General features: G+C 37.4%; 2 protein-coding genes across 7 annotated transcripts in view; one reads left to right on the top strand and one right to left on the bottom strand.

Moving 5' to 3' along the window:
- LOC114937764 (protein-lysine N-methyltransferase SMYD4) overlaps positions 1-26,876 on the bottom strand; it is a 140,025-nt gene that overhangs the window by 45,619 nt on the left and 67,530 nt on the right. For 2 of the 6 annotated variants that reach the window (XM_029311365.2, XM_029311371.2), the window contains exons 1-2: positions 2,672-4,544; positions 730-874 (exon numbers count right to left, since the gene is read on the bottom strand). In XM_029311365.2, the coding sequence (XP_029167198.1) occupies positions 730-874; positions 2,672-3,035 (509 nt within the window). In that variant the 5' untranslated portion in view covers positions 3,036-4,544. Of the gene's footprint in view, positions 1-729; positions 875-956; positions 1,231-2,671; positions 4,545-26,876 lie in introns of those variants that run through there. The other 4 variants (XM_029311369.2, XM_085486112.1, XM_029311372.2 and 1 more) reach the window with 3 other exon arrangements.
- The window catches only part of LOC114937766 (growth factor receptor-bound protein 14), a 295,927-nt gene continuing 288,940 nt past the window's right edge, over positions 19,890-26,876 (top strand). The window contains exon 1 of the mRNA XM_029311373.2: positions 19,890-20,329. The gene's annotated coding sequence lies outside the window, so the exon portion shown is untranslated. The remainder of the gene's footprint in view (positions 20,330-26,876) is intronic.

Below are 26,876 nucleotides of genomic sequence, written 5' to 3'. Positions count from 1 at the left end.
GAAAATCTGATATTCGTGACGCTTTTAATCTCCGGCCGGCATCGGTCGAGCAGCCGGCCTCAAAAGCGCCACATTAAATGTTTATTGTTCATCTACTCAAAGGACCGCTCAATGTAGTCGTACGGCTAGTTTCACGAGGTTAACCTAGCTGCGGTACCGCAGAGAGGATAGGCTAAAACCGGAGTCTAGTTTCGTTCGGTGGCGCTCTCGCCGCCGACGTCCCGGTAAAGTGCTCATCCCTTCTGAATATTTTAGGAAGTATATACTCCGGTCCCGCTATATTATATATCGGGGCTCGAAGACCCGGACGGGAACGTATTCCCGGGTCCTGATGCATTCGCGATTAAATACGTACGGTGTATCCGCGAGAACTCGCTTTCGCGAGTGCGCGAAAATTATAAATAACAGCCGGGAGCGCCGCGAAAAAGCGCGCAAATTCCATATACGAACAAAAACATTTGTTTGTCTGTAAAATTCCAGATGCACAATCGTGCCCCCGATTCCGAAATTGATTTCGAGAATTAAGCGAGCTTCTTCTGGAACGACGTCGTTTGTAACTCCGATGTCGGATTATAAAGGAGATAATGCGCAGATATATATTTATTTTTATTTAGAATCGAATTTTGAAAGAGCATATTTATCGCAGCGGAGAATCTTGGCGCTTTAAATGATATTAAAGGTTTTTGCGCTCAAAATCGAGGTTTCATGAATTGAGATACGAGTACTTACATCGATTTATCTGGCAGGTCATATTCGGCGGCCAGTCGTAGATCCTCCAACGCGAAATGGTGTTCTTTGAGGGCCATAAAGACCTCGGCTCTTCCCAGCAGCGCCAGGGGCAACGACATACCCTGATCGACCGTCTTGTTCTCATCTGAAACAGATGTCGTTCGATATCGTGTTATTTGGAAAAATATTACTATCCGGGCTTCGAGAGCTTTTTCTTCATCGATTACCATCGAGCGAACAATTTATATACATATATCGGCACGGAGCAAATGAAGCTATGAAAATGTGGAAGTCTTTCGAACGATTGATGCGTGTTGGCAGAACACGGTAAGCAGAACTTGAGCGAACCATCTATTTATTCTAGTTGTATATCTGGCGCGGTGCCTCGCGATCGGCTCGCCGAGAAAGCGTATATTTTAGAAATCCGTGTGTAATGGAAATTTTACGATGTATTTAATTTTAGAAAAAATTGTAAATATCTCATCGTTGCCTATATATAGTAAATTGTTGCTTGAATATATTTAAATTAATTAATAATTGATAATTAAATTAAGCAATTAATAATTAAATCAAGTATAAATATTATTTGTATTACATTATAATAAATAATGACATGATAATTAAATGCATTGCGTTCTAATTAGTGAAATAATATAATTTGATGTTATTTTGTATACAAATACAAAACTATGTATAGATTCGCTAATCGTTCGCTAATGATTCGTCCGAATAATTATTTTTAATTCATATATAGTAAAAACGCCAATTATTTGGAATAATAATAATAATATATGAAAAAATTATTTTCTTAAATGCATACTTAAGTCCTTTTAATAGATATTCGTAATGAATAATAACATTTCTTTCTTTACGTAATGTTTTTAATTTTTTTGTGCAACTTTAATTCCACATTAAATAAATTTAAAAATAGAAAATAAAATAAATTAATAAAATAAAATTGTAGATGCAAATGTAGAATAATGTGAAAAAAACCAGATAAACAGTAAAATTTCCAGACATTTCCCTGACAATTCCAGATTTATAAAATTTCCCGACAATGCCCAGTTTTCCAGATTTCCCTGACTGCTACACGGAAAGAATTTTCTCTTAGAATTTACCCTGAAAATCATGGTAATCATGGACAATATGGTCTTGGAAGAATTTTATAAGAATTTCTCCGATTAATATTTATCACAATAAAAAATATGAATATGTACATAGTCAAATTTAATATCTACATAGTCAATTTTATATTTTATCGTGATATAGATATTCTAAAATTCTGCCAATACAATATTGTCCATGATTACCATAATTTTAAGGGTATAAATTCTAAGAGAAAATCCTTCCCACCCTGACATTTTAATGAAATAAAAAATAAATGATATAATTTGTAACAGCTCTTTAAAAATTAATATACATATAAAAGGCAATAAGAGCTAATTAAGTTCTGTTATTAATATTTATTTGTGGAAAAAAATTTTTATAACATATTATATAACAAGTTCGTTTCGAACTTTTTTGTCTAATATTTTATGTTATAAAAATTGTTTTCCACAAATAAATATTAATAACAGAACTTAATTAGCTCTTATTGCTTTTTATATGTATATTAATTTTTAAAGAGCTGTTACAAATTATATAATTTATTTTTTATTTCATTAAAATGTCAGGGTGGGAAAGATTTTCTCTTAGAATTTAGTTGTCATTTTATATAATAGATTTTAGTTGTCATTTATTTTTTAATATACATATAATCGTTTCGAACTTTTTTGTCTAATATTTTATGTTATAAAAATTGTTTTCCACAAATAAATATTAATAACAGAACTTAATTAGCTCTTATTGCCTTACATATGTATATTAAAAAATCAATGACATCCTCAGAGAATCACTGCTCAAATATAACATATAATTGGCGTTCCGTTGCACTTGTAGCGACCTAGTTGAGGAGCACGCAGGACGGCCTGACTGAACAGCAAAAGGGCCTTGTCGTATTGGCCGACGGCGGCGAGTTGGTATCCCTCGAGTCGTCTGCGTTTCGAAATGTCGGCATCCTTGTCCCTGAAAAGGGGCTTCACCTTTGCGAGCGTGTCGACCACAACGTCCCGTATTCTCGCATCGCCGAAGACCGCCCTCACTCGCCCTGCGTCGTCATCGATTCGGCCGAATATCCTCGACGTCCAGGTATCGCCCGCGGTTCGCGTCACGGACTCGCTGAAATCGTGGAAGAATCCCTTCTTGCCGGAGCGCAGGGTCTCCGACGAGCAGAGGGCTCTGTAAAATTCATCGTGATACGCCTGCATTCCTGCGCTCGCGTGCCACTCTCCTTTGTGCAGCGAGTTCTCCTTCTGCCCCGACTCGTTAACGAGATCTTCTCTGTGTGTGTGTGTGTGTGAGAGTGGATCGCCCTTAGACGTCTGAAATATACGGTACGTCCGTTTTTATATCGCGGATTAATATACCCTCTTAGTTGTTACGATTGCGCACCGCTTTTATATACATAAGTGACTTCCTCTTCTCCGTCTATTTGTATTTTCTCCGTTTTACTTAGAGCATAATTACTTCCGGTGTACTTATTACCTTCCTTTTAGTCTGTCCTTTTATATTTATATGGCTCTTGAAAGAAATATTTATCTTCCAAAGATCTTGTCTTAATTTACCTCTCGCGCTCTTACTCAGTTCCTTTAATTTTCTTAATATTCTTAGCTATATATATATTTATGTATATATATATATATATATATAATTATGCATATTTTGATTAAATCCCCTCTTGCATATTTTGCTTGTGTATAAGAGAAAAATTCTCCGGGAATATACAATTTCCTTTTCCCTCGATTTCCTTGTACGCCAGCGAGTGGATAGCGACGACTAAAGGTCCGTCTTGTTGCTCCCAAGGTTGGCGTTCTCTTCGACCGATCCTTTTGAATATTACAGGAGCCACCAGTGTTTTGGTATTTTGTATCCGTCGAACACACGCGACCTCGTTTCGCGAACTCTCGAGGATTAAGAAAAGGGGTCTGAATTCACCGAGCGGAATATCAAGGAGTGCCGCGTACAAATATTTTATCGGGGCCAAAAAAATTCGTCAAAATCCGCGTAGTAATTTCGTATACACTTTGTCCGACCTTCTTTCCATCCGCAGTCCGGCTAAAAGCGGCGCGAGGCCGAAAAAGATGTTCCGCAGTACTGAATCATAAAAAGCGGTCCGGATCCCTGTCCTCTCGTCTCGAGAATTAAACGACTCTATTCGCCCGTGAGAAATGGCCACTCGGGAATCCTCTATCAGAGGCGAGACCCGAATATAAAAAACTTTTCCCGTCAGACGAGTCCTTCTTCGTTACTTAAAATCCCATATTATAGACTCCTTTTCAACTCTTTCGCTTATATTATTTTTTCTCACCAAATATAAATATCGATTCTTGGATTATTCTTACTTCAAATTCTACACCGTTTCTAATCGTTTCAAATTTCTTTTCACTGTTTCTCGCTTCAATCATCCATAGAGAATCTGCATTTGGGTTTTATTATTTTTTTTTTCTCAATTTTTCCCGACTCGCGCCGATTCGCAGTTTCGGAGCACTTGATCTGTCGAGACACCCGAGTGCATAGAAAATGACTGAAACTGATTACCGGTGGCGTATCGTTCTCCCCTAGACGAGTGAAACTTTAAAGATCCTCGACCACTCTCATTCACCGCGGAAACCGCAGTACCCGGGGATTCTTCACGCCTCTCGCATCGGCTCGATGCTTTATGAGGGGTTTACTTTATAGACACGAACGAGGTATTAGAACGAAAGACCGGTATTAGACTGAAGGCGCCGCTAGAATGCGGACGAATGGGAGAGGCGAATATATATATATATATATGGAGAGTGGGACGAGGACAGAATGCGTTTAAGACGGGAAGCTGCTTCTTTCTCATTTTCTCGCTCTCTCTCTCTCTTTCCCTCTAGAAGCTACAGAAATAATTTTAGACGCGATCTATTCCGGTCCTAAACTAGACACGCTCTCTCCTCAGAGTCCTCTGCAGGGTATCCAGCAGACTCAGTGAAGAAAATTCCCCGACTTTTTCAGATTTTCCAAGACTAGAAATTCATTTTTTCCAAATATATAATTTGCATATATCTATGAGATGAATCAATTAAATGTTAGATCATGAAATCCTCGAGATATTTTTGTCGATAATGAAAAAGTTCGGAAGTTAAAATAAAAATGTAAATCAATTATACAATCTGCATTATGTATGATAATCGAAACAAACATGTCACTATATTTATATAAATGTCTCTATTAAACACGTTGAAATAAAATAACACGACGATGAAAATATAAATTAACGAATCGATTTTTAACAACGCAGAAAATTAGCGTGCTGGAAATCAAGGAAAATTATATTTGTTGATAAAAAATTTCAAATTATTGAGACAAATGTAGAATAATGTGAAAAAATCCAGATAAATAGTAAAATTTCCTGACTTTGCCCTGTCAGATTTATAAAATTCTCTGACAATGCCCGGTTTTTCAGGTTTCTCTGATCGCTAGACACCCTGTTTAATATTTAAAAAAACTGACGATAAACGACGAGTGATAAACAAAGTTATTTTTGTTCACAATATTCTTCGCGGGATCTTATTTATTAGAGACAAACATCATTTAAGGGGATGCTGACTGTGTCTGTTTTAGTGATAAATAATATTTTTATTTAACTACACAGAGCGAATTTTCTCTTAGAATTTACCTTAAAAATCATGGTAATCGTGGGACAATATGGTATTGGAAGAATCTTATAAGAGTGTATATTTACCACAATAAAAAAGATTAATATATGTACATAGTAAAATTAATCGAACATATGTTATATCTTATTGCGATAGACGTTAATATTTTTCTTGTGGTAAATATCAATTAGATAAACTCTTATAAAATTCTTTGAATATTATGTTGTCTTAGATTACCATGATTTTCAGGGTAAATTCTAAGAGAAAATTCTCTCTATGTGTAATAAAAATTTTCAAATTATTGAGACAAATATAGAATAATGTGAAAAAATCCAAATAATAAAATTTCCTTACTTTGCCCTGTCAATTTCAGATTTCTAAAATTCCCTGAGAATGCCCAGATTTCGCTAGACTCTGTTCATTCGTAAGCGTATATAATATCAAAAATCTCTCGTCGATAACGACATTCGCGATTTTCCGCCATTCTTTGTCTGACCCCTCCGTTTTCTCGTCCTTTTTTTTCGCCGATGTTCCGTGTGGTCTTTTACCTCGCCTCTCGAGTCGACGCGGAAATCCTATCCCCGATATCTTACCCCATCACTGCCGTTCTACCACACAGAGCCCCATTATAGTCGAGAAAATTTATCGCCGAACGTCCTTGATCTCCCTTCCTGCGTCTGCTTTTCCTCCCCATCAACCCCAATACCACCCTCCTTACTTCCTTCTCGCTCGCAAAGGAAAATACCTGGATTCGAGTAACTCGTAAATCGAACTAGCCGGAGTAATAAAGTCGTACCGTGATGTTACTTGCGCGAGGGTGATTCCGCCTACGGAGTTTCCACATGACTTTTGTCCTTGTGACTTTTTTGCCGTAGTACGTCAGGCAAAATCTTCCCGGTCTCGTGTGCGCGAGACTACGTTTTTATGTGGTTTTCCCTCGACCGCTTAATGGAGAAGCAGATCCGACCTTCGTTTCCCGGCGACAAATTTTAATTCTTCGGATCGCGTCGACTAATGTAATTTTAATTACATCACTGTTATTTCATTCGCTTTTATTTTTACTTGTAATCTCTTGTTATACGTTAAAATTAATTAAAATACAAGTTTCTTTTAAATATCAATCCATTTTTAATGTTTTAATAAATTAATGTTTTTGAAACAAAAATATTTCCTCGTGATAAAATAAACTGAGGTAATAAGGTGTTGGAAGAATTTTATAGGAGTCTCTCTGATTAATATTTACCGCAATCAAAAATATTAATGGGTATGTACATGGTAAATTTTACTAGTATTAGTAAGTAGTAATAGAGTATATTTTATACTTTATTCTGGTAGATATTAATATTTTGATTGCGGTAAATATTAATCAGAAAAACTCTTATAAAATTCTCCCAACACCATATAGTCCCACAATTACACAATGATTTTCAGGGTAAATTTTAAGAGAAAATTCTCTCTGTGTATCTAGTAGGTATAATTAGAAATCAGAAAGAAATATTTTTATCGGCTCTCAATATTAAGAATATAAATATGATGTTTTTTAAATCGGCCAACAGAGCCAAAGCACGAAAAATTAATTATTCGGAACTGTATCTCTTGGTTTGAGATCACTAAATTCCATATATAAATTAATCTCGAAACTTACATATGGAGAACTTAGTGATCTCAAACCAAGAGATACAGTTCCGAATAATTAATTTTTCGTGCTTTGGCTCTGTTGGCCGATTTAAAAAACATCATATTTATAATTGAAAATCCTTTACAATTTCTTTCCTCAATGGTAAAAGTCGACCAAACTGGCAATCATTTATTGTAGATAATTAGTTAAAATACAACGTTTCGGCTGTCATTGCAGCCCTTTTCAAGTAAATCTATAAAAAGTTACATAAAAATAATTATAATTTTAATACATTTATCGCAACAATTAATTATAAATTCATAAACAAAAAAAAAATGTTATATACCAAAAGTAAATGCTAAATAAAAAAAACAGTTAGCAAAAAATAAAAAAAAACAGTAAGAATCTTAGTCACTACGTGTTAAAAAATCGAGACAAAACTAATGTGTCTTTCGCAATCTAAAACCTAATAACAGAGTCAAATAAATAAATAAATAGGTAAAAATAAAAATAATTTAAATAGCGTCAAGAACACGATCATAAATCCCACTAAACTTGATCGGACTTTTACCATTGAGGAAAGATTTTTATTAATTATTACTGGCGAACCTTAAAGGATTTTTATCTGCTTTACAATTTCTTCGAACACAAATAATATTTTGGCACGTTTTCGGAGCAAGTTTGCAAAGATACACCCGGCCATCTGGCCCGAGAGAATTTGCGCCCGACGCGTTTTCCATCCTCGAAAATATAAAGTATCGATGCTGCCGCTCTGATGAAATATCGACACTTGACTTCTTGGAGTAAATGGAACCTTTCGCGCGCGGTAACGTCATATGAAATTCCCGAAGGATCACCGACAGGACTGCCGGCAGTTGTATCGATTTAACGTCCGACCAAGTACGCCCCGTTAGTCGTCATATGCGTGTCAGGTTTCTCCCTCGTCTTATCTATTCGCAATCCCGCTCATATTCTTCTTCGGAACGTATATGAATTTTTCAGTATTGTCGTCGCGCGCGATTCAGCTCCCTTATATACCCTATATATATATATATATATACTGTTACGGGAAAAAGGATTTTATGCCGGAACAGTTGGACGCCAAATTCTGGTATTCGCGTTAAATTATTATATACAGGAGATCCTTCGCTTCCGTCGCAGCGGCAGATTGTTCGAAGGCGATTTATATTTCATTCCATAAAGAAACGACCTCGTTTCTCCATCTCCCGTTAGAAACGGCCCATCGCGCGGTAAACAAATATATAATAATATCGCGTGACAAGCAGCGCATTCGTGTCTATTCTATACGTAAAGGCACTCATTGAGTTAGATATTTCTTCGTCTGCGCGACAGGCTCTTTTTATTTCCGCAGCATTTTTCGCAATTGCGGCCGCGAACGAAAGTTCCTTCCACCGAGCGGTTTAGCCCAATTCCGATATAGGTACATTAAATTCTGCGGGTAATCCCCCTTTTTTAACCGGCTCTCGCGCACTCTGCGGTCGTTTCTCATGCAATTTTTTTTTTTTTTTTTTTTTTTTTTTCGAGGAGAACGTTCGCTGACAATATATCCGCGCGATAATCGGGTCGATTTATGAACCAAGATGGGAAGCGGAGCAAAATATTGGTAGCCTTATCGGTCTCGAAATTTCTCTCCGACTCTATATACAGGGAAAATAATGTAGATTCATTCATTCGCTTAGTACCTACCCCTATAGTAATTAATAAATTCTTTAGCTTATGCGCCATATATTTAATGACCAGACGCGGCGAACGTCGTCGTAATCGCGCGTTAAACGGGATGTTCGCGCGCACCAAAATAAAAAGGGCTCGCATATTTCGCAGTTAAGTTTTCGCGGCGATCGTTTAATTCCTACAGACGCTAAATGGCATTCTTTCTTTTCGTCGGACGGAGGTAAGCCATTTCGCGCGTCAGGGCAGAAAGACGCGGCTGATTCGCGTAATTCGAGCAAATTGCACAATAATGCCGGCGCGGAATATTCGCCGAGGGATCTTAATGGTATTTTTATCGACTTTCTTACTTCAGCGCGACAGCGACGATGTTCGTGCGCGGTCGTCTTAAAAAAAAAAAAAAAAAAAAAAAGTCGAGAAAAGGTCTGCCGTGACAAGAAAAAAGCTCTCCCTCTCTTTTTTTTTTTCTTCGATCAATCGCGTTAATTTTTATATTAATTATTCAAATTAATTTTCCCTCGTCTCTCTCGAGCGTAGCTATATAAAGGCGCGAAATTACCATCGCACCCTGTTCGACGAAATACCTCACTTTGCCTCTGAGCGTCCGGCGCCGCCAACTACGTGTCATTAAATGCAAATTTCGCGCGCGGCCAGTAGGGCAACTGCAGACCAAAGTTTAAACCGTATTTAGTGAAGCGTTCTTGCCGATTAGAGGAGCGGAACAGATGTATTTCCGGAACATATGATTACCCGCGATGAACAGGCCGAGATTCGCGGACTCGGTATATATCTACAAATGGCCTGCGCACGTGTTTCGCTGGTTCCGTATAATACATCCTGTATATATATATATATATATATATATATACACAGAAAAATTTGTGTTTTCTTGTTAAAAACGGTCCTCGTTTTTAAAATTTTTGTGTTTAACACATTCATGTGTTAATTTAATATATTACTATTAAATATTACTATTAATTTAACATATTACTGTTTTGTTAATAGAACTTAAATGTTAAATTATTAAAACAATTGAAAAAAGTAAAAATAACACAATGTGCATCTATTTTTAATTTTACATACGATAAATATGTTCTTTATTAGTGACAAGATTTTTCTGTTAAAATTTACAAAGAAAATGTTGATTTTTTATTTTTGTTAATTTTTACATTAAAAGTATGTTAATTTTACACAAAGTTTATTTTAAATTATTTAAAATTTTGCATTTACTTTGTGTTGAAATATTAACACAATATTTGTGTCTCCATTTAACATATCCATATTATGTTAAATTAACACAAAAATTTCTGTGGACCGTTTGGGACATGTAATATCTGTTAAATTTAACAGAAATTTTACAACTATATATATATATATATATATATATATATGTGTGTGTGTGTGTGTATAATATTTCACCAAAGTGTATATATTCGGCAAAAGAAGACAGCGAAACTGTTTTCGAAAAATTCGCTCGCCGCGGGAATTATATCGAATGAATATTTAAACAGTATTATCGATACTCTCCCGTGAGCTGAATCAATCTTAATTAACGTAGATTTTCAAACCCGATTGCTTTCACATGTTACCGGATCGATTCCCGCTTATGTCAGCGCGCGTTAAATATTAATCGTCTTTTATATGCCACGCAAACCGATCTCGAAACATATGACACCGAATGAAACGTGTTGCATCGCTCGTGTTTTATGCGACATAAATAAAACGCTTTCATTAGATAAGCACTTTTTTTATCTAAAAAAATTTTTTTTTAAATACACACATATATAAAACGCAAAAAGAAAAATGATTTTAAATTAATCATGATTATTTCGACGAAGAAAATAGGCAATGTTATCTAAGAGGGCGCGCAATCGATTGATAAGAAGCTTTCTTCAGCAAAAATATTCTTACTACTTTTATTTAGCCAGTGTTGTGCTTAAATGTTTTTTTAAAATTAGCTAGATAAAGATGAAATAAAAATATGGAAATTCATCTTAGATAAGATGAAGATGATTTCGTTTCAAATATATCTAGATAAAAGATGAAATTATATGGCAATTCATCTAAATAGTTTTGAAGACTGCTTATGTAAACACAGTTATAAAAAAAATGTAAATTATAAAAAGGATATAAAACATATATAAATTCCTATTTTTATTTATAAATTTGTATCGCTTTACTGTTTAAGGTCTACTATTTCAATATTTCATGTGCTATGATTCTAAGCCAAATTTATCTGAAAATTATTCTCTTTTCATCTAAAATATACAGATATAGATAATACATATTTTTATTATCTACATAAAGATAGGATAACGCCAAAGTTTCATTTTATTTAGACAACAGCAAGCACACACTGTATTTATAGTCACAGATAATTTCAGGGAACATTTTCCCTACGCCGCAAATAATAATTATTTAACGATATACGGCGACATATCGAAAGTTCTTTTTTTTTTTTCTATATATCTCTTTTCCACTCGATAACATAACGCTGCGTTTCGATGACGCCCATCTGTCAGCGCATTTTATCGCTCTTTCGTAATTTCTTTTTATCATTATATATCGCCGCGCCGGTCGTACGATATCGTGGTACTCACGGGTGTTACACATTAACTCAGCCGACCTTCTTAACACGGCTGAACGTGACCGGAGCGTGCGTGTAAAAACTCATCGTGCGCAAGCGGATTCTTTCTGCGGTCGTGCGCGACAATTTTTGTCCTCTCTTTCGATAAGTCGCGGATTCTTTCTCAACAGTTTCTAGTGCGTCAGCGCGCAGTCATCAATCTTGCCGCGAGCCAGCCGGAGAATCCATCGAGCTTCTTTCGAAACATTTGTGATAAGTCGGCTCAAAAAAATACGATAAAATACGCTTAAACGTGTATATAAAATTGCCAGCGCACATTAATCTTCTTATATGTTTCTAATCTCAGTGTCCTACATCTTAAATGTGGTATCTATAAGAGATACAAGATATATCGGTTCGTGTGTTGACTTTATATTTATATACGAGAATTTCTCATCATTTTTTTTTTTTTTTTCAATTAGGAGCGACTTTTAATACTTTTGGCCGAGTGCCTCTTGAGAGAAAGAGAGAGGCACTTGTATATCTGTATCCTTTTTTTCGTCGAGCACTCGTTTTCTTCTTCGTTACGAGTTGAAATATTTTGAACGACGCTCTCGAATCGAATACAATGATACTGTACCTAGATAAATATTAGGTGCTTGCGAAAGTTTGTCGAGTTACAAATATATTGCAGTCACTTAGTAATTATTTTTTTTTTAAATTGCTTTCTTGACGATATTCAATCAGAATTAATAGCTGATAAATCATAATTCCAAATATAACTTTACATTTGATGCGATTGAAAATGGAACCGGATAAAGTTCATCTTCGCCACTGTATGCTTTATTATTTTAATCGAGGTGAAACCGCTGCAATTGCGAAAAGACTGATTTGTCAGACATACGGAAAGAATATTGTATTCGCTGCTGTTTGTGAGAAATGGAATACAAGATTGAAAAATAATGATTACAACGTTATCCCCGGTTTCATTTTCAATTGCGTTAAATGTTTAATTATATTCGGAACTGTGAATTATCAGTCATCGATTCTGATTGAATATATATGGTCAACATTTAAAACAAGAAATCAGTAAAAAATTAAGCATTTGCTCTGCTCGTGAATAAACACTGGAATTTATTTGCATATTTAACAGGATGTCCAGCAGACTCAATAAAAAAATTCCCTGACTTTATCAGATTTTCCAAGACCAGAAATTTATTTTTTTCCCTGACTTTTTATTATTGTATTTTTTCCAAATATATAATTTGCATGTATCTATATGATAAATTAATTAAATGTTAATCATGAAATCCTTGAGATATTTTTGTCGACGATGAAAAGCTTCGGAAGTTACAACAAAAATTTAAATAAATTATACAATTTGCATTATGTATGATAATCGAAACAAACATGTCACTATAAACTATTTAAATAATCACCTTTTTTATTTATATTATATCAATTTTTTAGTTTTATCTCTATTAAACACATTGAAATAAAATAATACGACGATGAAAATATAAATTAACGAGTCGATTTTTAACAACACAGAAAATTAGCGTGCTGAGGAGTCAAGGAAAAGTTTATATTTCTTTAATAAAAAATTTCAAATTATTGAGACAAATGTAGAATAATGTGAAAAAATCCAGATAAATAGTAAAATTTCCTGATTTTTTTCCCTGACAATCCCCGGTTTCCAGATTTCCCTGATCGCTAGACGCCCTGTTTACTATTTAAAAAATGCGAATAAAATAAAAAAATGTAATTATGCCTCTTCCTGGATACATTTGTAACTTTCCCAACTTTTGCGAGCACCTAATGATTATTTGAAAACGTATCGTTTAAATCTCCTCCAATCTATTGTGCAATGACAGTTTCCGAGACTCCAGACGGCGATTTTGCAGCATCCATATGTAATCCGGGCTATCCGTGGGCAGCTCCGGACCGAAACCGTCGCGTTTCCGCAAACTAGTTTATGCCGAGAGAACCGTGCAATAAATTATCGTGAACGGCCCCTCCGGGACCGCTTTTCACGATGTATTATGCGCCGGACACGCTCGCGGAAAGCACTTTACGCAAATGAGAAGAAAACGCGCCGCCCTTCGCCAAAGAATCTCCAAGAATCGATTTTTAAAAGACGAACCCTGCGAACTCTCTCTCTCTCTCTCTCTTCCTCCACTTTCGTTTCTCTCGACGATTGATCTTCTATCTCGTAATGTATTGCGCGCGCGAGCACGCTTCTCATTTTCATATAAATCCAGTTAGCGAGAGAAAGAGAAATAAAGGAGATTACTCAAATTTTACTTATTGGGCCGGGCTTTAACGGAATTTAATTCCCGGAGCAGAGTAAAATATCAGGGCATCCATCTATATCGATTGTGTTTGGCCTCGAACGCGCTCGGCATATTTATTTGCACCATCTAATGGAAATACGATATTATTATGCGAACGATCATTCATCCTCCTCCCTTCCCTGATACAGATTTATATATATATATATATATATATATATATATATATGTATTATATATGCGAACACGCGAGAGTAAAGTATGGCGGAGCGGCCCGCGGAATGTAAATCGTCCGTGACGCGATTAGCCGCGAAAATCTTGCCGAATCATCAGGTGGTTCACCGCGCGACCGCGGCAGGACTGTGCAGTTTGCACGCGTGTTTGTCGTCGTAAGCCTAATTGTAAGCCGGTTAATTACGGCGTTTATTTGCGCGCGCCCGTTCGTTCCCTCTCTCTCGCTCCGCTCGGGATTTCCCCGAAGATCGGTTATCAACTATATCGCGTCTATCTTATTATTATATACTATCATTCGTTAGCCCTCTCTCACCCCTTTTTATTGATTTAAGAAAATAATTAATATTTTTCCATGATTAAAATACGTGTAGAATTAAAGTGCGAATCTACTGATTTTATGTTAAAAACAGAAACAAATTTTTTTAATTGAAAAATTAAAATTGTCATCAATCATTAGTTCCCTCTCATCCCTTTTTATTGATTTAATAGAATAATTAATATTTTTCCATGATTAAAATACGTGTAGAATTAAAGTGCGAACCTACTGATTTTATGTTAAAAACGGAAAAAAATTTTTTTAATTGAAAAATTAAAATTGTCATCAATCATCAGTTCCCCCTCATCCCTTTTTATTGATTTAATAGAATAATTAATATTTTTCCATGATTAAAATACGTGTAGCATTAAAGTGCGAACCTACTGATTTTATGTTAAAACAGAAAACAATTTTTTTAATTGAAAAATTAAAATTGTCATCAATCATCAGTTCCCTCTCATCCCTTTTTATTGATTTAATAGAATAATAAATATTTTTCCACGATTAAAATACATATATAATTAATAAGGCGCGAACCTACTGATTTTGCTGATGTAAAAAACAAAAAAAAATGATTTCAATTAAAAAGTGAAAATTAAAATAAAAGGGTGCGCAAAAATGATGTTTAATCGATAAAACGGGACGGCGCGGCGTTTGGGATCCCCTTAACGAAGTCAATTATAAACGCGGGAGGGAGACTTCGCGAGTGCATTTCGCGACGCAGAAATCTTCAACGAGAGCATCGGGTCTCCCTGCTCGCGCAGATTTAGCGGGATAATTCGATCGATCGATTCTCCCTCCCTTTCGACGACGGGCGTCCGCGTTGCATTTCTCGTCCCTCTGTTCCCGCGTTTCCCTTTTGCTTGCAAAGCGCACGCCGGGCAATCTCATAAAGATGAAAGCGATTTCTCGATGTTAGCGTTTTAATTTAATCCTCTTACGCGTGGAAAACGGCGAGCAAAAATGTTTTGTGGAATGTCTTCCGATTCCACCGTTTCGTTCTCTTTATCAAGAGATTTTATGGATACGAGTCGTTCAACGAGTCTCTCTCTTTCTCTCTCGAACTCCGAATGTTTCCTCGACCCCGCTATGATTGTTACTTGGAAGTTGCGATATGGAATGTTCCTGGATTGCTTGGCAAAAATTCGAGCCGGGGCAGAATTGCCCCCTCGAGTGAATTCAACATTTTTACTCGCTGTTTTCATTAATCACACACACACACACACACACACACACACACACATACATATATATATATATACAGGGTGTCCCAGACCTACCGTATCACACGTTAATGGGAGATTCCTGAGGCGATTTGGAGACGATTTTTCGTCAGCGAAAATGTCGAGAAAGGTCATCATTTTTTTAATGTTCCCAATTTTTGAAATCATGTATCTTTGTAACTAAGCCTTAAATTAAAATTCTATTAAAGCAAACTTTACCTGAAAATTAACTAAAAAATGTAGTTTTGTTAATAATTTATTTTTACAAGGCTTAGTTTACAAAAAGGCTTTTATTTTCAATCATTCTTAATTCAAAAATTATTGGTGCCTGGACATTTTCGTTGAGGACAAATCGTCTCCAAATCGCCTCAGGAATCTCCCATTAACGTGTGATACGGCCTGGGACACCTTGTATATATATATATATACACACGTGTACGTACGCAGAGATGCGAGTTTGAATTAGGATAACAGCGACGAGTACATTGCGTTCTAGATTAACGAGTGTCATAGTTCTTTTATCTCGAAACGAAGTCGGGGGAGACGAGTCCAAATGTTAGCCTTCTTATCAAAAGTCAATGAAAATAATACATCCCGAGAAGCTAGAGAAACGCTTCGCATCGGAGCCATTTATCTCGGGTCGCAAAAACTCCATTCTATTCCACCAGAGAACCGAGTTACGGAAGTTCGCGGACCGAGGTGAGTCTGCAAGATCTGAATTTCTGTCGCGAGCTTCTCTCAAGCTTGGCAACGACGAGCCGAGGAGAAGCTGTATACTGTCTCTTTCGGAAGCCGTAAGGCGGCGAATCGCTATTATCTCCGCGAGCGAAATCGATAATCTGTTTTGCTCGCGAAGACACATGAATCGGAGCTCCCATGCGATCTAATTAGCCGACGACGCCGGAGAAACGTCGCTCCGTATCTATTACGGCAGCCGTTGATCCGAAATGATATTTGCTTATTATCCTCCAAATACACAGATTGGCAAAATTATCAGCGAGAAAGAACTTCTTTAGCCAATATTTCTTACAAAAAGTGCACTCGCGGATATTTAATTGTTAATACTCGAAGAATGTGCACTCAATCTCAAGTTGCAGATTTCGTCGTATAATTTTTCTATTTACTTTGTACACGGAGCAAATTTTCTCTTAGAATTTACCCTGAAAATCATGGTAATCGTAGGACAATATGGTATTGGAAGAATTTTATAAGAGTTTTTCTGATTAATATTTACCACAATAAAAATATTAATATCTTAATAAAATATCCTCGATTAATTTTACTACTTATTAATATTTTTATTGTGGCAAATATTAATCGGAGAAACTCTTATAAAATTCTTTCAACACCATATTATCCCACGATTACCATGATTTTCAGGGTAAATTCTAAGAGAAAATTCTCTCCGTGCAGACGTAAGTATACGCATTGGTTCGTTGATCCGAAATGATATTTGCTTATTATCCGCCAAATACACAGATTGGCAAAATTATCTGCGAGAAAGAACTTCTTTAGCCAATATTTCTTACAAAAAGTGCACTCGCGGATATTTAATTGTTGAAACTCGAAGAATGTGCATTCAATCTCAAGTTGCAGATTTCGTCGTATAATTTTTCTATTTACTTTGTACACGGAGCAAATTTTCTCTTAAAATTTACCCTGAAAATCATGGTAATCGTAGGACAATATGGTATTGGAAGAATTTTATAAGAGTTTTTTTGATTAATATTTACCACAATAAAAATATTAATATCTTAATAAAATATACTCGATTAATTTTACTACCTATTAATATTTTTGATTGTGGCAAATATTAATCGGAGAAACTCTTATAAAATTCTTTCAACACCATATTATCCCACGATTACCATGATTTTCAGGGTAAATTCTAAGAGAAAATTCTCTCCGTGCAGACGTAAGTATACGCATTGGTTCGTTGATCCGAAATGATATTTGCTTATTGTGCGCCAAATACACATGTAATGCAAAATTATCCGTCTGCGAGAAATGAAAGAAGAGAGGATTTCTTTGCCCAATATTTCTTCGAAAAATTGATCGCGGATATTTAATTGTTAAATACTCGAGGAATGTGCATTCAATCTCAAGTTGTACTTCTATTTCGTTTTTCTTATATTCACTTTGCAGTAGAGATGTGCGAATCAAGATTTTCTAATTCGAATCGATTCGAATCGACAAAAAATCGCCGAATCGAATCGAATCGAATCACCCATATTTCGAATTCGAATCGAATCAACGCGTATAGAATTAAACGGATTTTAAGTCTTCTTACGCGGTTCTTTGATTCGAATTCGAATTGCAGTGATTCGACGTTATCGAATCTTTCGATTTCGAACTACGTCGATTCGAATTCGAATCGAATCGAATATTGCCAGATTCGATTCGATTCGATTCGATTCGAATAATTCGCACATCTCTACTTTGTAGGGATTGAACATACATAAGTACGCATTAAGAGCGAATGAAGGACAAACGAAAATAACGAAGGCGAACGTTCCTTGGTTTCTTTTCGCGTTTGTGCTATAAATCCACATTCGCTCAATGTTCATTCATTCGTTCAATGTGTATTTATTATGGAGCCGACACATCAACGACCGCAAAACGCTGAGGGAATACCCGAACTAATGTTATTTGAGCAGGAAATGGAGCCATTACTTTGCTATATAACTGGCGATTTTCATAGAAATGTGAATTCACGTAATTTCGCAAAACGACCGCGGATTCGCGATTTCTTTATTCCACGCGCAATTGACTCGTGCACTTCAATCGCAACGAAATTCGCTATTGTTAATATTTCAACTTCCAAGCCTCACAATTATCTTAACAGCGTGTTAAGGTGGTCTTTCTCCTTTCTTTTTCTCTCGTGCTCGTTTCTATTTCTTTCTCTCTCTCTCTCTCTCTCTCTCTCACTTCTTTTTTAAAGTCTCCGCATATCCCGAGGTAACTGCGGCGATATAAATGTTTCACGATGTCGCCTGCGGAATCTCCCGGTCGCCGCGAAATTTGATTAACGAATCCCCTGAATTTTCTCTCGGAGGGACATCAGCGTATCTGAAGTTTCGTATGACAGCTCTCCGACGAATTATTAATGACGTCGTAGGATTATCACCCGTGTTTCGCTATGTTCTTCCTCTCTCTCTCTCTTACGTCGGTCGCTTATATTGAGATTCATTCGTCGCATCGCGTCAGGCGATACATCCATTTCGCGCGTTTTATTCCGTGGAGATCGTTCGAAGACCGAGAGAAGAATCCGCGATAGAAATGGACATATATATATATGTGTGTGTGTGCGCGCGTCGTTTCACGTAGATTATAATTCCATCGACGTTCGTCGTACGCGAAATAAAATTATGAGCCGCGCGCACACGATGTATTCTGAGGCGGGAGTTATCGATCGGATGCGTTGCAACTGGCGACTAATTGCAATTGACGATTAATAATTAACGCATACGTCCATAATCCGCCGCGAAATAATGTATCCGCTCCGTCGTAATATATATTCGCGCAACGCGAGGTGTGCGACAAAAAAATTTTTACGACGCGACGACGAAAGAGCGTCGGCTCGAAATAACGCTGCGTCATTTCGGAAAATCGCATGCACGCGCCATCAGAACTACCGATGTACGATTGTAATAATTCGAAGACGAGTGCGTTTTACCGCTCTCGTTCAACGATATTCATTCGCGAAATGCGCGCGTGACGCAGCATTATATTCCTAAGCTAAGTGCGTTTTAATTGTTTACAGGGAACATCGCAAGGTTCTTTTTTACCGCGATCGTGCGCAAACGATGGGCGATGATTGATCGTCGTCCATTCGATCGTCGCGTACAATATTTATATATGTACATATATATTATTTTTTCACTGAGAGAATTTTCTCTTGGAGTTTATCCTAAAAATCATGGTAATCGTGGAAAGAATTTTATTAGAGTTTCTTTGATTAATATTTACCACAATAACAAATATTAATAGGTAGTAAAATTAATCGAGTATATTTTATTAAGATATTAATATTTTTGATTTTCAGGGTGAATTCTAAGAAAAAATCTCCGTGTATCTACCACAATAAGATAAAAAACATGTTCGATTAATGTTACTACAAACATAGTAAAATATTTTTTTGTGGTAAATATTAATCAGAAAAATTCTTACAAAATTCTTCCAATATCCTGTTGTCCCACTATTAACATGATTCGGAGGGTAAATATTCCAAGAGCAAATTCTCCCCGTGTACATAATGTCGAACGCGGATCTCGGAGCGCGCGAAATCGCGACTAATCGCGGCGAGAGCGGCCGCGGAATCGCGCGCGCACTCGCGGCCTGATCTCTCTCTCTCTCTCTCTCTCTCTTTCTCGCGTGGGCGTCGCGACTTCACGCAGCACTCGGGCGTATACGAACGAACGAACGAGCGCGACGGCGGCGGCGGCGGCAACAGAGAGGCGGCGGCGGGAGGCAGCGCGACGTCTCGCAGTAGGCGACGCGATCTCGACCCGTCAGGATCGCGCGGTAGACTTGAAACGCCGACGTTGCGGGGTCATGCCGGTCTCCAGACGCGCAACGGCCTCGGCGAATTAAGAAATCGCGAGAGGAAAAAAAAAACTGGCCACGTGTCCACGACAGTCTCTCTGTGACGTTTGATATGTATATATATATATATTCGCGTTCCACGCGATCGGAAGTGCGCTAGGATGACACGGTTCCGTTGTGAAAAAAAAAACGCGCCTCGCACGACGATAATGATAGTTTCCACGATTCGAGTGTAGATTAAGAGAAAGAAAAAAAAGTGGTGAAAAAAGTGTGGGAAACGAGAGAGTTCGCAACAGAGTTCCAGTTTGACAGGAGAGCGTTTGCGAGATAGATCCTCCTGGATTCGCGATCGGCCGTGAAAAGGAGGGAAAAAAGGAGGACGAAGGGAGGACGAGTGAGTGTTGTAAGAGGAAATAAACGTAATGTGTAAATTGGCTCTCTCTCGCGATATCGTGCACTTCGCGCGATGACGCAACTGCGAGCGAGAAACTGGCCAGCGCGGTATATGCATGTATTATGTCAGATGACGATTACGTTAGAATCTAGAGAGAGAAGGTCGAGAAGAAGAGACGAAAAAAAAACTAGGTGGGAAATCGAGGCAGCGATTACGCTCCGATCCTGCGGAATCGGAGTCGAGTAGTTACGGCCGCCGTAGATTCTCCCGCCTGCGCGTCTGACTCTGCACGACCTTTTCCACTTTCAACTATCTCTCCTGCGCGCGGGCATTCTTCCACGGTGATATGCGAGCCCGCAGTATATCTCGCTGCTTTTCAGGTCGTTAGCGATGCGACAAAGGGTCAGACAGGGCTAAACGCGCGCGACAGGGTCTCCCGGAAACTTTCCGCAGGACTTGCTTATTTTACAGAAGCCTCCTATCTCGGACCTTACCGGTTTTCTCCCGCACGCGGATCGTGTGAACATAACGAAAAATACGTAGACTACGGGGAGATAACTAATGGGGAACCCCGGTATTTCGTTCCGTGATATCAATTATTATACAGGGGATCCCCAGAACTGGTGGAAAGGGTTTAATTCCTGCTGTCATTTGGAGGCGATTTTTCCTTGGTGAAAATGTTGAGGCAGGCCATCAGTTTTAGCATGTTCCGAATTATAAGTCTTATTCTAGGAAAACAAACTCTACTTAAAATTAACTGAAGAATGTATAGTTCGGTTAATATTTGATTTCCACGAGGTTTAGTTTCTAAAAAAAGCTTTTATTTTCAACTACTTACAATTCGGAAATTATCGGTGTCTCGACATTTTCGCTGAGGAAAAATCGTCTCCGAATGATACCAGGAATCTGCCATTAAAACTTTTTCGCCAGTCCAACAATTGCACGAAATTGTTATCATGTTTTACGCGAATTACAGACGATTTTGGTATAATTTTTAAAAATATGCTACATTTCCATTACTTCAAACAATTTTATAAAATAATTTATTAATTCTGTGAAAACAGTCGACGTTTCAGCGAGAGATTAAAAATTGTAGAAATGGTAAAAAAAAAAAAAGATCCTTCAACGATTAAGTTGGCTCGCTCGCCGGAATGATTGTTTATTCGATTGTCTGTAAATTACAGCTTGATCGAGTCTTAAGACCTAGTATAGCTGGTCGAAGAGGCTCGCTCGCCACATTTGCATTATTCGCGAATGCAGGTTCGCGTTATTTTCGTATCTCGAGAGCCTCTTTTAAAAGTCGAGTTGTCTCTCCGTCTCCTTTTCGCGCTCGCCCGTTATATAACTTCCATGGTACTGAAATCGCGAGTCATAGTCGGCCTTTTGAAAACGTTTGTGTGATTTAAAAAAGATTGATCGCGGCCGCGCACGCGCGCTTCTCTCTCCGATCGTCTCGAAAGCAACACCGAGCCGCCGTCGTGGCTGTTTGTAAACAGCATCGATCGACGGTTGGTCGGTTTAATCGGATCAGCGGCTAATCCGACCGTTGACGCTTGCTAAACGTTACTTCAATTTTTTAGTTCGCGCTTAATGTTCCCTCTCTCCAAGCATCCCATCCTCTCTTTCTCTCCTTTTCCCGCAAATCGTCCATCAATCGTGCGATTGCGTTTTTTCTCGTCTACATCCACCCCGACCGCAATTTATTTACCCCTACTCGCTTCACTCGACTTCCTTTTATCAAATTTAAGCTTTGAATACCGAAAATCTTTGCCAGACAAGAAACCAAAAACTACACGGAGAAAATTTTCTATTAAAATTTATGTACCCTGAAAAATATTAATAGTAAAGTTAATCGAGTATATTTTATATCTTATTGTGGTAGATATTCATATTTTGATTGTGATAAATATTAATCGGAAAAACTCTTATAAAATTCTTCCAATACCATATTGTCCCATGATTACTATGATTTTTAGGGTAAATTTTAAGAGAAAATCCTCTCTGTGTATAACAACGAATTATCTATTTACAACAATTGCAGTTTCGAAAAATAAAAATGACATTTGATGAAAAATATTAATAGTAAAGTTAATCGAGTATATTTTATATCTTATTGTGGTAGATATTAATATTTTTATTGTGATAAATATTAATCGGAAAAACTCATAAAATTCTTCCAATATCATATTGTCCCATAATTACTATGATTTTTAGAGTAAATTTTAAGAGAAAATCCTCTCTGTGTATAACAACGAATTATCTATTTACAACAATTGCAGTTTCGAAAAATAAAAATGACATTTGATGAAAAATATTAATAGTAAAGTTAATCGAGTATATTTTATATCTTATTGTGGTAGATATTAATATTTTTATTGTGATAAATATTAATCGGAAAAACTCTTATAAAATTCTTCCAATACCATATTGTCCCATGATTACTATGATTTTTAGGGTAAATTTTAAGAGAAAATCCTCTCTGTGTATAACAACAAATTATTTATTTACAACAATTGCAGTTTCGAAAAATAAAAATGACATTCGATTGCAATTTTGTTATACAACTTTTGTATTGCGTGTACTTTGTGCTGGGTAAACTAAATTTCCGAGATCTTTTTCACAAGCATCGCGAGTAAATAAAAGAAAAATCATGAGGTTAAATCCTAACTATCCGATAATTCGCCGAGAGTTCATCCTATTGATCGTCGAAAGTTTCTCGCGGAATCGGCCGAAAATCAGAGAAGCTTTTAACTTTTTAGATCTGACAGAATGGCAGCGCAAAGTGCTGCTGGCCAATGCGTCAATCCACGAGTGTACCAACAATAGTAGGAGCATTTAGTAGACGCGAGGTTTCATCATAACATGTCACTGTGTGAGAGACTGTGTCCAATATAATGCGATATCAACGTCAAATCTATAGATTTTACAATTATATTATTAGAGTAAAGTGTTTAATATAAAATAAAAGGGGGCTCTCGTGTGCGCGATGTATAAAGTGCAAAAGAATTTGAAAAATTCTGTGCGGTTTCAATTCTATTATTTTTCAATATCATTATTATTTCTGCAATAATTATTACACAATATTATTTGCAAAAAAAATATATAAATTGTTATTGCATTTTGTTTAATCGCATTTTTATATTCCTGTCTGTTTACATTTTTCTGTAGATTCTATTGTTTTATTGTTCGATCAGATTTAAAAACAACGTGTGTGTTTCCTGTTTTGTGCGAGCAATTTTATTTTTATCACACTGAGAAAAACGTTGTTAACTTGACTAAATCGTTCAACTAATTACTATTTTGTTAATTGAACATATACATACAAGTATTTAAATCAAAACACGTTATATTAAATTTAATATATTGTATTCAATTTAAATACTTCCATATGTTTAATTAACAATTTTTTTCTCAGTGCAATTACGACTAGAACTTTACGTAAAATAAGGTAGTGAATTTCCTTCATAATCTGATCAGATTATTCTTTTTCGCAAAAAAAATGTTATTGCCCAAAAAGATGACGTATTGATCTCGATTGCAGTTTCGCTCTCAAAAGGATCGTTTTTTTCCAAACAAGCGATAAACGCTTATTCGTAAACTTGGCCTATCGGATGCGCATATATCGGTCCTTCTCTCTTTCTCTATCTCTCTCAAACGCCAGGGGTTTTGCCGGGATTTTACGGGCACAAAAGCCACCCTCGCTGCCCAAACGGTGGAAGCACTTATTCCATGGAGAACGGTTTCCGGCGTGGCTATTATATACGTACGATCCTTCGCGTCGCGAATAATTGTTCATCGATCCCTCGGCTACTAATTTGCCAAATTACTCATACACCGCGAGAAAGCGTGTCAAGACGACGCGGTAAAATTAGGGGCCATAATTCGTACGAGATTAATTCTCGACGGTGCAAACACGCCACGGGAGATATTTTTCTCCCGGTCTTCTGAGATTTTACAAGGAAACGGACGAGTTTATTCTACGAACTAAGAGATGCATTCTTATGTCGGCTGAGAACAAAGTGTTTTATTCTACAATTAATTATATATCTGTTTCTTCATGTTTTTATATCGAACGTATAATTATGCATGTAACACCATTGCATAACCGGACAAACTTATCGCTCAGAAATTCTCTTCGTGATTTCAAGTCGTTAGAATATTTGATATTTTTTCGTCAAATATGAAATATTAATAATATATATATTTCGAATCAATTAATCGGCGCGTAATAGACTGTAAATCTCGATAATACGAGATAGCGGGGATAATGAAGGATACAACAGAGGATTGTCGGAAAGCACTAATGCGTTTTCTGACGTTTCCGCCGAGGAACTCTCAATGAGCTTTGCGTGCGCGCTCAAGTAACTTTGTGCTAATAATCTGTCGGATTCGCAATGCGCAGCGCGATAATGGCCACTCGTTTCTCATTTTCTCGTCATCGAAGACTCTTTCCTCCCGAGTTTTCATCGTCGGATTTCGCGTTTGAGGAAGATCTCGCCCCTTCGAATTATATCATCGCGCGCGCGCCTCGTTTATCTCGCGCCTCCCGACATTTCTTTCCGCTGCCAGGTTTAATTTTCTTAGCAAGACGTACGTACGATGAAAAATAGACCAAGGAACTCTCGAAGCTGTCAGGGAGATATATGAAGCGTGGAGTGTGATACGCGATATCGTTATTAATTTACGAGCGTTTACTAAATTAGCGTTGTCAAAATCTTTGGAGACAAGAAACTTAATCCTTCACTGATACATGCGATCTTATAAACCGTCATCTCTCTCTTTCTCCATTTTCCTATTTTTAACACTTTATTGAGTGATCACGTCATCTTAAAATAGAAAAATAAAAAACAAGAAATAAAAATATCGATTTAACAGGGTGTCCAGCAGACTTAATGAAAAAAATTCTCTGACTTTTGCAGATTTTCCAAGACCAGAAATTCATTTTTTCTCTATGAGATAAATCAATTAAATCATGAAATCCTCGAGATATTTTTGTCATCGATAAAAAGGTTCGGAAGTTGAAATAAAAATTTAAATCAATTATACAATCTGCATTATATACGATAATCGAAACAAACATGTCGCTATATAAACTATTTAAATATAATCACATCGAAAGAAAATAACACGACGATGAAACTATAAATTAGCGAATCGATTTTGAACAACACAGAAAATTAGCGTGCGCTGGAAGTCGAGCAAAACTTTATATATTTCTTTAATAAAAAATTTCAAATTATTGAGACAAATGTAGAATAACGTGAAAAAATCCAGATGAATAATAAAATTTCCTGAACATTTTTTCCCTGACAATTCCAGATTCATAAAATTCCCCGACAATGCCCGGATTTCCCTGACCACTATAGACACCCTGTTTAAATAAGAAAAAAAAATTGGTTTACAAATTATTCATTCAAAAGCTTCATCTGTCACTTCTCCGAAACTGAAATCGCGAATCTTTACATCTTCACTCTTCGAGCTTTCAATATCCTTTGTTTACCTTAATCCGTTTTAATGCGCCGCGGAACTCGCATAAAAGCGCCATCGAGCGCGTAATTAAAAGTGTCGCGGGCAAACGCGCTTTCACGAGGGAGGAAAAGACTGGCTGAGCAGCAACGAATTTGTATGACTTGTTGTCTATCTAGCTAGCAGTTTTGAGTAATCGCTCTCGCTCCCCTTCGTCTGCCGAATCGTCCCTAACCCCGTCGTCGACGACGACGACGACGACATCGTCGGTCATCACCCTCGGCGGGTTTCCCGGCGCACACGACCTACCCCGGGGCATTCTTTACTCTCCCATCAACGCGGCGCCCGCCGCATCGTCGTCGTCGTCGTCTCCTTCAGGGTCGTCCCTAGCATCGGAGCGCACACGCAGGCACTCTCGGAATCTCGTTTGTACATTTATTTTACCCCCTTCGACATTCCCTCTTCCCACCTCTCTCACTCTTTTTCTTTTTTTTCTTCTTCCTTTCCACCCACCGACCCTTCTCTTGCACTTCCGCCGCTCTTCGATTCGCTGTCGCAGTCGGAGTGGCATGGAACGGTGGGAAATAAATGGCCCCTAATGGATTTCTTAGACGTGCGCTCGCGCGTCTCGGCAGAACTCAGGTGCAGCCAGGAGTGCAGCCCCGGCTCCTCGAAAGTACGGCGGAACTCTAAATTACAGGAATCGTTGGCACTCTCATCTCGTCTCTCTCTCCGACATTTGGCAGATCGCAGCTGCGCGACCTTATCGGCGCCGATGAAAACTTTTCATTCGTCGTCGTCTCCCTCTTTTCTAGGGCCGAGGGTGCGTTCGCGACGAACTTTTCGTCTTCGCCAATAATCTGGGCGACATCGCGGGTGACCTCGACCGTACGACGTTATAGCGCGTACCTTTTCTCCTCTTTCTCCCTTGGCCCGCATTCTCGGATCCGCGGTGATTTTTCAAGCTGTCTCGCGAATCACCGGGACCCGGCGCATAAAGCGTCATTTTATTTGCCAGATTTATCCAGGATCTCTCTTTCGACGTTTCCCAGTTATCGTTCCAACCAGCGCAGAAGCAGGT

This window comes from Nylanderia fulva, unplaced genomic scaffold, assembly GCF_048542155.1.
Source record: "Nylanderia fulva isolate GAGA-0341 unplaced genomic scaffold, ASM4854215v1 Scaffold4, whole genome shotgun sequence".
Lineage (NCBI taxonomy): Eukaryota > Metazoa > Arthropoda > Insecta > Hymenoptera > Formicidae > Nylanderia > Nylanderia fulva.
The sequence above is the reverse complement of the archived record's forward strand: the minus strand, read 5'-3'. Positions and strand labels throughout refer to the sequence as shown.